This window comes from Anomalospiza imberbis, chromosome 2, assembly GCF_031753505.1.
Source record: "Anomalospiza imberbis isolate Cuckoo-Finch-1a 21T00152 chromosome 2, ASM3175350v1, whole genome shotgun sequence".
Taxonomy (NCBI): Eukaryota; Metazoa; Chordata; class Aves; order Passeriformes; family Viduidae; genus Anomalospiza; species Anomalospiza imberbis.
In genome coordinates, this window is record NC_089682.1 from 73,382,304 (window position 1) to 73,394,175 (window position 11,872).

General features: G+C 45.5%; 1 protein-coding gene across 5 annotated transcripts in view; it reads left to right on the forward strand.

The window, feature by feature from the left end:
* The window catches only part of GAB2 (GRB2 associated binding protein 2), an 86,721-nt gene extending 81,995 nt beyond the window's left edge, over window positions 1–4,726 (forward strand). For 4 of the 5 annotated variants that reach the window (XM_068181672.1, XM_068181673.1, XM_068181674.1 and 1 more), the window contains exons 7-10: window positions 8–98; window positions 1,391–1,493; window positions 2,343–2,468; window positions 4,079–4,726. In XM_068181672.1, coding sequence (XP_068037773.1) covers window positions 8–98; window positions 1,391–1,493; window positions 2,343–2,468; window positions 4,079–4,222 — 464 coding nt within the window. In that variant the 3' untranslated portion in view covers window positions 4,223–4,726. The remainder of the gene's footprint in view (window positions 1–7; window positions 99–1,390; window positions 1,494–2,342; window positions 2,469–4,078) is intronic. The other variant, XR_010996385.1, reaches the window with a different exon arrangement.
* The last annotated feature ends 7,146 nt before the right edge of the window (window positions 4,727–11,872 follow it).

Here is an 11,872-nt window from a genome sequence, read left to right on the forward strand (position 1 = left end):
TCCCCAGCAAAGCCATCACCACTGGACCTAAGGAGCAACACTGTCATTGATGAGCTTCCCTTCAAATCGCCAGTCACAAAATCCTGGTCCAGGCCAACGTGAGTAATGGCTGGGAGATGAATTCTTCCTTTGCTCCAAAAGCAGCTCTCTGGTCCCATTCTTACTGGTGTCCACAGGTAGCCATGCTGTCACGTCTGCCATGGATTAAACATTCCCCACATCACAGCTGGTGGCAGAAAGATAAATTCATTTAGGTTGGGATTTCACATGAAAGCCCAGCATGTGGCTAACAAGCTAATTAAGATCCCTTGAAGACATTTCCTGTTTCTGGGATCTGACTGGAGAGCCATGGCTCTGACCTGGGACCTGTGGTCCACCACGATTCATGATGTAGCTGAGCCAGACCAACTCAGCCATGCTGTGTAGGGGCATGATTTCACATCCAAGCTCTTCCCCTCAAAGCCCCACTGTCATCTCAAAGCACAGGGTGACTCTCAGGGTCTGACCAAGCCATGTTTTGATTGCCTTGAAAGCAAAGCTTCGCCTGAAGGAAGTCTGCAAAATTAAACCAAAGCACTTCAGAGCTATGTCTGCCAGCCAAAAATAACAGGATTTGCACAATTCCAGCTCTGCTACTTATTCATGGTCTGATGTTGACCAGTAAAAGGCAGAAGCAAAGCTTGGCTGCTATGACTCCTCTAATAAATTGGATTGTGTGGAGACTGACTGCAGGGCATGAACGCTGTGTGCTGAAATCACTGCACTGGGAAGCAGCAAGCAGGGTTTGAATGACAAGAGGTCTGACCCTGGAGAAGCTAATGGATTTTTCCCCTATCAGCTAATCATATGACCCTGCTTTACTGAAAGGCATGAATAGCTTTTTGAGACACGTGCTTTAATGCCAGAAGCTGGTTTCATTATTTTGTTTGGTATAATTAAATTTGGCCAATTGAAAGCAAGACAATTCCTCAGAGGATTTGTTTTCCAGCAAAAAAATTGGATAGGGCCTGTATAGTAAACAAATCCTGTTGCTGTGGTGAGGCTGGAGGTGAGAGGCTTCACCAAGGCTGCCCCTCCATCCTCCACAACTAAATGTTTCCTGTGAGATGAAGGAGTTAGTGGAATCTGATTTGTATAGATGAGAGCAGGAAAGTTACAGGTACATAGCAAGCAAGGTGTTACTAAAAAATTCTAGAAAGAAAAAATTGAGGAGACCAAACCCAAGAAAAAGACAGGCTGAAGAACCTCAATGCCACCAGCTCTTCCTCATGCCCAGACTGGATCACAGCGATGGTTGCAGGCATCAGGAGCTGCCCTCTCCCATTCCTCCTTGGCAAAGGGCAAGCGGGAGCTGCAGCCATCAGTAACACCTCAACCCTTGTTCTTGCAGGCACACGTTCAACGCTGGCTCTCTGCAGTACTGTCGCCCTGTCTCCTCCCAGAGCATCACCAGCACTGACTCGGGAGAGAGCGAGGAGAACTACGTGGCGATGGTAAGGGCCCCACAGCTAAGATAGATGGTTCTGGCAGGACATGCAATCTCCCCAGCTCTGCAGACGCATTCCTAGTTGATGACATGGAAGTGCTCTGATAGCACTGTGTAGAGTACATCCTTATGTGCACCCCTCAATGCACAAAACAGGGTGTTTCCTTCTGAAAACAACACGGCTCATTGGAGTTTTAAACGTGTATGAGAGCAGAAACATGTATAACCCACTTTACTAGGAATTAAGAGGGGATAAAAATTTATATAGATTGTCAGGGTGTATTTTCCTAATTAAAGTTGATTTTTTTCAATTTTTTTCCCCTAATAGCTGCTGACATCATGTTTCTGTGGGAGCAGGGGCTATCAGAGCAGAAGCAGGGAGTGGCACTGCTTACAGGGAGGGGATTTTGTCTGTTTTGGTGAAGCTACTACTTGAGGCATATTTTTGAGGATATGTAACTAATGAGGTAGAGAAAATCTGTGCTCTGTGCAGCATGGTTGTGATTAGCAAAGATTCCTTGCTGGCCTGGCCTTGCTGAGGTGTGGTTCTACGGACATGCTAAAGCCCACGTCTGCTGTCAGGCATGTGAATAAAATCAGCACAAAGGCAGCAGAGCTGCTCTGATACTTGAAATCAAGAGCATGAACTTGAAATTTTTGTTAGCACAATATACAACATTTATAGTATTCCAGCAGTTCTTGCACATCCTTGTCCCAGAGGCAGGTGAGCAAATACCCAGGCTCTTTTAAAGGTGCCTCCAATGTGTTTCATTTCTGGATTTGTGTTAATTTCCTTTTTTCTTTCTTCCTTCCCACTTTAATCCTCATTATCTCTCCTGTCTCTTCCCTGCATTAGCAAAACCCCATTTCTGCTTCTCCTGTTCCTAGTGGTACCAACAGCCCAGCGCCTAAAAAGAGTTCGGGGAGTGTGGATTACCTGGCCCTGGACTTCCAGCCAAGCTCACCAGGGCCACACAGGAAGGTATGGGGGATTTTATAAACTTCTGATTAAAAGTGGTGCATTTTTAAGGCATTCTATGCACATTGGCAACGGCATGGTCCAAAGCCCCGGACTGTGGTTTCAGGAATCTCTGATGCTCAGAGGACTGGAGCACCTCTACTATGGAGGCAGGCTGAGACAGGTGGGATTGATCAACCTGGAGAAGAAAAGGCTCCAAGGAGACCTTAAACCATCTTCCAGTGCCTAAAGGGGCTACAAGAGAGCTGGAAAGAGACTTTTGACAAGGGCATGGAGTGACACTACAAGGGATAATGGCTTCAAACTGTCAGAGGGCAAGTTTAGATTAGATATTAGAAAGAAATTCTTTTCTATGAGGGTACTGAGGCACTTGAACAAACTGCCTGAAGAAGCTTTGGTCGCCACATTCCTGGAAGTCTTGAAGGCCAGGCTGGATGGAGCTTAGAGCAACCTGGTCTAGTGGAAGGTGTTTCTGCCCATGGCATGGTTGAAATACGATGATCTTTAAGGTCACTTCCAACCCAAAGCATTCTATGACCCACTGCTATACTTATTGTAGGTCAAACTCAGTCTCTCTTGCATGTCTGCAGCTCTGCTGGCAGTGCAAAGCAGAAGCATGGATGTGCAGGGTTCAGGGATGCTGATGAGACCACAAATTCAGCTGGAGACTATATATTGAAAAGCTGTCAGGAGGTGTCCCAAGAAGTATCAGAACTGGGTTTTTCCTCCTTCAAAACAACAGGTCTTTCTAGACCAGACTTGGATTTTGCACCTGAAAGGTGAAGGACAAGGGTTGTATAAACCTTCGTGGCAACCATTTGTGAGTTGGCCTCACTTTCTCAAAACACCACTTTGTTTCCTAGGCAAAGCATCCCACTGGTTAGGTCCTTTTGTTATTTGACAGTTGTCCCTTGATGGTTTCTTTCTGTCCAGTGATATTTCTACAAGTAGCACCCATTTAAATTATATCCCATTCTGGAAAAGTGATTTTAGACCACTAAAAACCATTATCCGGCTCCAGTTACAAGCAGATGGAGGTCCTCTGAAATGCTTGCAAAGTCAGAAAAAACTCCAGGACTCCAGAAGCTATGGTAAAAAGTATCTCCTTGTTCTCAACACATCTCTTGGGAGACCCTGCAAACATATCTATTGTTTTAGGGATGAAAATGAGCTAGTGCCATAGGTGGGTAGAGTCAGCACAGCTAAAAGGTATAGAGGTGGTATTTTTATGTGTATCTCTGAGAGTTCTGGAGTTCTTTACAGGAAAATTAGCAAGATGCAAGGCTGAACTCAAAAAAATCAGCAGTTAGAGAGCACAATTACAATCAAACATCCATGTCTCAAAGTTTATGAGAAGGTAGAGACCCACATGCTGTTTCTACCCTCCCATTGCTCTGCAGTCTCATGCCAGCAAGAGGCAGAGCAGATTGAAATCCTTCATCCAAGTGTCCTTGGGAGGTTAGAGGGAGGGTGATGAGCTGTGGGGTCTTCAAGAAAGCAGGAATGGTGCTGGTGGGCTTGTGGCACCTGCTGTGCTGCTGCAGAAAGGAGTGGGAGGGAAGAGCAGGGAGCTGATGAGTTACCAGATGATGTCCTGTTTCTCCTCCCCACAGCCCTCCACATCATCGGTCGCCTCAGATGAGAAGGTTGATTACGTGCAAGTGGACAAGGAGAAGACGCAGGCGCTGCAGAGCACCATGCAGGAGTGGACTGATGTGCGGCAGTCCTCGGAGCCTGCCAAGAGCATGAAGCAGTAGTGCCTGCAGCAGGCAGCGAAACAGGCGAATGTCCTGTTGGTTTTCCCAGCTGCAGCCCTACTGGGCTGCCAGACCCACTTGGGCTGGATTTCTAAGACTTGTCTGTGGAGAGGAGGGGGTGTCATTGTTTCTTTTCTCTTAAAACAAAACTTAATTTCAGGGGAAGACTTGGCGGATACTGTTTGCCAGTGATAAAGACTAACTATGTTTGGTGGCTAGGTTTGTGCTTTAGCTGCTGGATGCACAATCCAGGAACTTTGACTTAGCAATACCAGGTTTCACCCTACACATCTTTTCCTTACAGCTATTAAAGCCACCTTGTATGTGCTAACACTGCATCATCTCTCCCCATCTTCTTCCATATCGTACCCTAAACCATACCACACAGGTTTGCAGAATCTCCCATAGGATATAATTGCCCAGCTCTGATTCTCCACTCCTTATGGTTGTCCTCTGCCTCCTCCCAATCCCAAAACTGAGCAAGGACCATTGCTTTTGAAATCACTTCTGTTGTCCTGTCTCTTGTAAATAATATGTTCAAAACCTCTGAGGGCTGTTCTGCTTCTGACTGGACAGCCGCCAGGATTTTGGTTGGGGTTGTTAATCTTCCGGAGCTTAACATACCATCCCATTGAGCTGACTTAGGAGCCCAGGACTTGGCCCATCAAACACACACATACATGCCAGCACATGCTCTCATGAGTTTGTTGGGGTGTCTTCTGTTTATATTCTCCATTAACTCTGAAAGTTAATGGGCTGGAGAGATTGGTTTTGGAAGGGGCTGGAGGGATTGGCTTTGGAAGGTAGAATTTAAGCACTGACCCACTGCCTGTCTGAAACCAGTTCCTGTGAATCCGACCCTAAAAACCAAAATTTGCCTTTTGTGGCACCAAAAGAAGCCTATAGAGTGAGAGTCCTGCATCATGGCCACTGTGAGAAGCTCTGTGGTTGAGTATGAGGGGGCAGGGAGGCTCTGGAGACCCTGTGTATGTGGACTGGCATAAGGATGAGTGACCAGAAGGGAGTGGAAGGCTGCTGTGAGGACTGGGAGAAGGCAGGTGCTGTACTGCAGAGGTTGTTTCTGGGTGAGGAGGTCTGGTGGAATGTTTATTGGAAGAAAGAAGAAGAGCAATTGAAATGTTGGTTGATGGTGAGGTCACAGGCTTGGTAAGAGGGTGATCAGGAGAGTCAGGGCAGGGCATTTCAGTATGAGCTTTAACATAGCGTTGTGGTTGGTTTGTGGAGAGTGCAAAAGGCTGTTTTCCCTTCATCTTCAGCAGTGTTTCTTCAACACAAAACTGGGGCTTGCTGACATTAATGACCCTTGGCTCTAATTCTGGGGGGAGTCTGCTGTTGTCCCTTGCCAGCATCCTTAACACATCCAGGCTTTGGGATCACTCGCCAGGCAGCTGCTGAGCACAGAGAGAAAGATGAGACAGTTTAATGCAGAGATAATAGTTCATGATCTCATGAAAACAGGAAGAACTAATGATGGCCATGGAGCAGCCTGATTGCCAGACAGCAAGCGCTGACATGAATAAACAGGCTGACCGCAAACCAAGAGACAAATGAAGGAGACATTAGAAAGATTAGGTAATAATATTTATTAAAGAGCTGGAGCTATTCTTTCTGCAAGCTGAACCCCTCCCAGTGCCGTGGGCTCTGTATTCCACCAACACCACCAAGTTACATAGATTATTAATGCTTAAGCATTAACACATTTGCTTAATCTTGGTCTGAGCTTGGAAGGGGCCAGACGTGACCCACATGGGGATAGGATACCAGTCCCTTAAGGGCTGTGTGCTGCTGTGTGCTGGTAAAATAAGTCTTGAACTTTCAACACCATTTTGTATTTTCTTTTCGCATGCCATGAAAGGGAAGGATGCTAATGGAAAAGCTCTGATAACCCTGTTGAGACATTGAAGTGTTGGAGTTTTATAGAAACAATTAAGCAAATACCCTAATGTTTATGCTAAAAATAATAATTACTAGAAGGAAAAAAAAAAAGCCCCATAGGGGAAGACTTAGCACAGTCAGATGTTTTCTGAAGGTCAGGGAGTGTGTTACAGCCTGCAAGGGCCAGTGCCTCCTGCTGGAGGCTTGCACACTTGCGTGGTGAGATGACAAAAAGAAGACTAGAATGCAGTACTTCATATTTCTATTGCCCCTTTCATCTCTGCATCTCTGCATCTCAGGAGAGACTAAACATTGGGCCTGGTCCAGAGCCCACTGAAGTGTGCATTCATCCATCTGGGAGAGCTCCCCATCCCCACCAAAAAAATGTCACTCCACTGGGAAGCTGATTTTTTCCTGTTTCTCTAAGCTGTTAGCTTTAGTGGTTCAAGAGAGAGCACAGTGGGTTTGAATGCAGTTTGCTTAGTGGGTGCCCTGTGCTTCTGCACTGGGACTAGGTGCATCCAGTTCCCAGCCCCACGTTTAATCCAAAGCGTTAAGACTGGAAAAGCCTTTTGTGGTACTGGAGAAACTGGTCCTTTTTCTCCACATTTCACAAATGTCTTTATTCATGGAGCAACCATTGGCATAGGATAGCTCTTTTCCCAGGCTCAGACACTGTTTTGATAATTTGCTCTCATGAGCATCCCTACTAAATGGTCCATTGCATTTGGCAGACCGAGGACCAAAATGGCCCAAAAGCAGCTACTTAACAACTGCTGGTTGCTGGTCCCTCTCTGCTTTGCAGTGAAGTCAGTGTTTTCACTGAAACAGATACATTCCTCTACCTTTTCCCCTGCAAAGCACCAAGCAAGCAGCACCACCAAACTAAGCAGAAGCCCACAGACTCTGTGCCATATAGACATGACTGTATCAACCCCTCCTGAAAGCATTAAGTAAACAATGGCTTCAGTGGAAATAGTCACCCATGACGATTGCCAAGCTGATTACAGCAGTCTCTGGTGATTAATGTTTGTGCAGTATTTAGTCTTAAACCATATTGAAAAGCAGCTGCTTTAATTACACTGACTGCCAAGAACTTTGTCCTGGAGGCATTGAGTTTATCACATCCACTTTATACTTGGATTCTCAAGTATGACAGGCTCCTTTGTTAGAAAAAGGTATTTAAGGAAACTGAGAACATTGCAAATTATTCATTTTAATTGAAATTAAATTGGTTTGAGTCTGTTCTATGGCTCTGTGGTTCGATGTAGAAAAGGGATGTGCTTGCATGTGTGTGTGCACATGGAGAAGGGTTGTCTGTGGCATTCAGGAATGCTTGGTCCACTCCCCCAGCTCTGAGCTGGGCAGGAGGAACCCTACAAGAAACGTGTGGGAACCAGGACATGCTGGGAGACATCTTGCTGAGGGGCTCCCATGAGCTGTTCATGGGGCAGCAGTGCCGTGGTTTCACAGGGCTGTCCCTTGAGATGCCATCTTCATCCTTGGAGCTTTTCAAGACCAGTCTAGGTCAACCCCATAGCTGACCCTGCTTGGAGCATCTCTTCCACACTGAGACTGTGTGCTGCTGGGGTTGAGCGGAGACGCCTCCATGTGAGGGAAGGGGCCCAAGGAGTTGCCTAGAGCCCTATAATGTCCAAAACAGGGACAGGGCCACTTCTCTGGCCATGAAGCCAAGTGACAAGGCACACAGCTCAACCCCTAAGGCCATACTCCCCAGTGAGAAGACCTAATCCACACTGGGCCATCCCTTGCACCTGGGAAAGGGCTGACTGGCCCAGAACAAGTCATCCAGGATATGGACAGGCCGTTCTAGCAACTGGGAGACAGCTTGAACATTTCTTCAAGCTGTAAATTTGTTAGGCTAGATCCAGACCTCTCAGCAAACCCATGCCACCTCCACACCCTGGCATACCAGGAAGAGTTGGCTTGTTTTGGCTATCCAATGATCATGGCTCCTTGGGTGGGGAGGGGGGTACAGCCATGTCGTGGTCTTATGGAAGATGTTAAAATAGTTCTCAGGTTCTGTCTGATCTTTCTGGCCTAGGAGGCAAGTAAAAGGATGGTTTTCTCAAGTTGTGCTTGCATTGTGTTTGTGTTTTACCACCTGGTGATGTAAAAGTTCCGTTCCATCTAAAAGATGACACCCACAGTGTGAGTCCCATTGGAGGGATGCTGTCTAGATGAGGTGGATGCAGCCAAGCTGTGATTGTGGAGAAGCCCTAGTTCTACAGAAAGGGGGAAGAGCAAAGCCTAACTTTTGCACCAGCCAGAGAGCACATATGGCCGTCAAAGAGCCATTAAGAAAATCAGAGGGACCAGTCCAGCATTAAATCACAAGGGCCAATAAGTCAATGGAGGGCCTCTGATGAGTCTGAGTGCCTCTCTGTTCTCTGCCCAACCTTCCCACATGTACACAATGATTTTGCAGCTGTTTATGAGGCTCTTGCAGGTCAAGACATGCGCTTTTTGATCATGATTCCTCCTTGGTCTAGAGCAGTTCATCCCTCTATCAGCCTGTCCTTGGTGTCTCATCATTGTAGTCACAATTTTATCTCCTTGTTCACAACTCCTAGTGTTGTACTGTTGATCAAGTTGCTGATTTAGTGTCTTCTCTTGAGAAAAGTTGATATGTAGCAAGGTGTCACAATATGGCTGTCCCCTTCCAGCCCACGGCCAGCTGGTCCTGGCACGTGGTGTTCAAGTTTTAACACCAGCCAGTGATATCTGAAACAGAAGCTGGGCCACATGGCTCCATCTCTTTAGCTAAAAAAGCTTCTCAACAGACTTGCTCCAAATCAGCAGGCTCTTAATTTTTGATGCAGCCCATTGCTAACACATAACAGGTCAGTGGGTTGACCATATGGGAGAGGTTTGCCCCCAGACCAGGAGATAAGAAACCATCATTTTTGTTGTCATTCTCTGGGTGACACCACACTACCTTCACGTGGGACAAGAGGGTTCATGTGAACTCTGTATTGTGCTTTTTCTCCGGCTTGTAAAATGAAGGTTTTTAGTACTTATTTCCCCACCTCACAGATGTGTCATGAGGTGTAATTAATTGACATCTAATAATGCAAAGAGTTGTTTCGAGTCTGCAGGCAATGGCTTGGCAGCATGTGGTGCTACCCTGTTGTCATGCCCACCATCATACATGGCACCAACACATCCCACTCGGCAAAACTCATTAAAAACCCATCCTTAACTACCAAGGTGAAAGAAAACTTGAGCGGGGGGGGGGGGGGGGGGGGGGAATGTCATTTGCACAGTTTTCAGCATTCCGCTGCCACATTTACCCTGAAAATACCATGGTTTTTTTGAGAGCAGTATGGACATGGTGGTTGAACCATGTTGCAGAGAGGGGAAAGGAGCAAGACCCCGGGCTCCACGGGGAGCCTGTCAATGAATCCCGTAGGGTTAGGACCAAATCTTTAGAGTAGTTATATCCCACTCAACCCAGCCCTTGGCGAAGTCAACATGTCCCCACTGACTTTGGGCATCATTGTGTGGGAACAGACCCAGTCAAATTAGGGTAGTTTTCTCCATTTGTTTCTTAACCTGCTGCGAGGAGGGGTTGGAGCCCTGGCTGTGAAGCTGTTGCATCAGCAGCCGATTCGCAGGGATGTTTTGTGTGTTTCAAAGCTTATGACTGTTCTTAAAGAGGAGTATTTTTAATTTTTTGATTTCCATTTGTAGAAGGAAGGACAAGAGTAATCTGTGGCAAACTGTACAGTTGTGTCTTCTTGTGGTGTCACTGTTTGAATGGTTATTAAGTTTTCAAATCACTGTGGACAGCTAATCATTTAAGTTATTAATTTATTCTTTGGGGGGGTTGTTGTTTCGTTGGTTTTTGTTAAAGTAATTTGAAACAATTATTTATCCTGTAAATCAGTCTTGAGTGAAGCCTAGATAATACTTTTTTTGCTGTTAATAAACATGGTACATGCCTGACGTGAAGGTGATCTCATTTTTAAGTACTGTATATGCAACAGAAAAGCAACAGGAAAATAAAAGAATGATACTAAAAAGACATCTCTCTCTGGTGATTCCCAGCATGGATTCAGAGCAGGGAAAGAAAGGGGAAACTAATAAGCAGATCAAGTTTGATTATTGTAGCACCTTTAAAGCTTTCAGAGCATCTTCTCAGCATGTTGCCAAGTGTCTCCTACAGCTTCAAGTGTCCTGTATGGGTAATGAGGGCCTTTAGGCTGTAGCTAGGGTTTTTCCTGATACCAGAACTCAAGCCATGTATTTTTAAGCTGCTAAATAGAATTTCATACCATATATCTGCTCTGCTGTGTGCAGTGTGAGGACAAATTGCTGCCTTCCTCGCCCATCAGCAGCTTAGCACCTGTAAGCCGCAGCTCAGGACACCAAATGACCCAGAGAACCTCAGCAAAAGGATAAATCTTTTTCTCCAGAGTTAAAAGTTCAACCCTCCCTTTAAGACTTCCTCTAAAAAAAAAAAAAAAAAAGACAGCTTGGAAAAGACATCTCCCTAAGCACAGCTGCTGTAACACTTCTTTTAGACAAAAGTAGCATCATCTCACATCTGCAGCATATGTGGAATCCCAAACCAAGAGCTGAGAACTCCCCTGTGGGCTCTCCTTGACCAGAGGCATGTGTGACAGGCGAAACAAGCCACACTATCTCATATACCATAGCATATGCTTTATCAATGTGCCATATGCAAAAATGACTGGCATTACTAACACTAATACCAATATAGCATATGTGCTGTAATTGGTGTAGCACAGATAGTAATACACCATACTAGTACTATACTAGACTTCTGTAAGGCCTTTAATATGGTCCCTTATAACATTCTCAGCTCTTAAGTGAAGAGTTTGATGGATGGATGGACTGTTGGATGAATAAGGAATTGGCTGTATGGCCACATTGGAAGAGCTACAGTCAATGATTCAGTGTCCAAACCAGTAATGAGTAGTGCTCTCAAAGATTTGTACTGGGACCACTAATTTTTAATATTTTCATCAGACATAGTATTGGCTGAGTCCAAAAGGGAAGTCCAGTGCTAATAATTAGAGGAAATCAAGAGGGGCTAAACTGGTCAACCTCATTACACCCCTGACACTCTCCAGGCTGCCATCCATGCTGAGAACTGCATGCTGTTTGCCTCTGCTTATCCCAGAAAATCTTGGGGGAAAAAACAAGGCATACTTAGGAAAGAGCTTAGCTATGATACGGCCTCTCCAACATTTTCCATGTTGGTTTGACTATCTGCCTTCACTACCTAGATTATGATCTCATCAAGTTAAAGACAGTCTCCTACAAAAGCGCCTTAAGGCAAACAGCACAGAAAATGCCTTCAGGTGATACTCCAGAATAAAGAAAGGAGCTAGCATGACAGCAACAGGAAACTTTTGGCAACCTCTTTGAACAGGAAATAAATAGAAGTCTAGTAATAAAACCAGGAAACATTGTACATTCTGTGACACTTCAGCTTTGGGACTTCATTTATTTCCTCTCAGCACCTGACTTAAAAACAACAAATAACACTCCACTGCTCATCTACAAGGCTCCACTATTAGTATTGTGATCTTCTGGAGGGCACACAGCTCTGCCATTCCACCTCTGTTCAATCCCCTCTTCCAAGCCACCACTCTGCAGGACTGTCCCATGTCCTTGAGGATGGATGCTTCAGCTTCTCCATCTCTTTTTTGACCCATCAGCCCAATATCTATGAGAACTGCAATAAAACTCTAAGTCTGTATG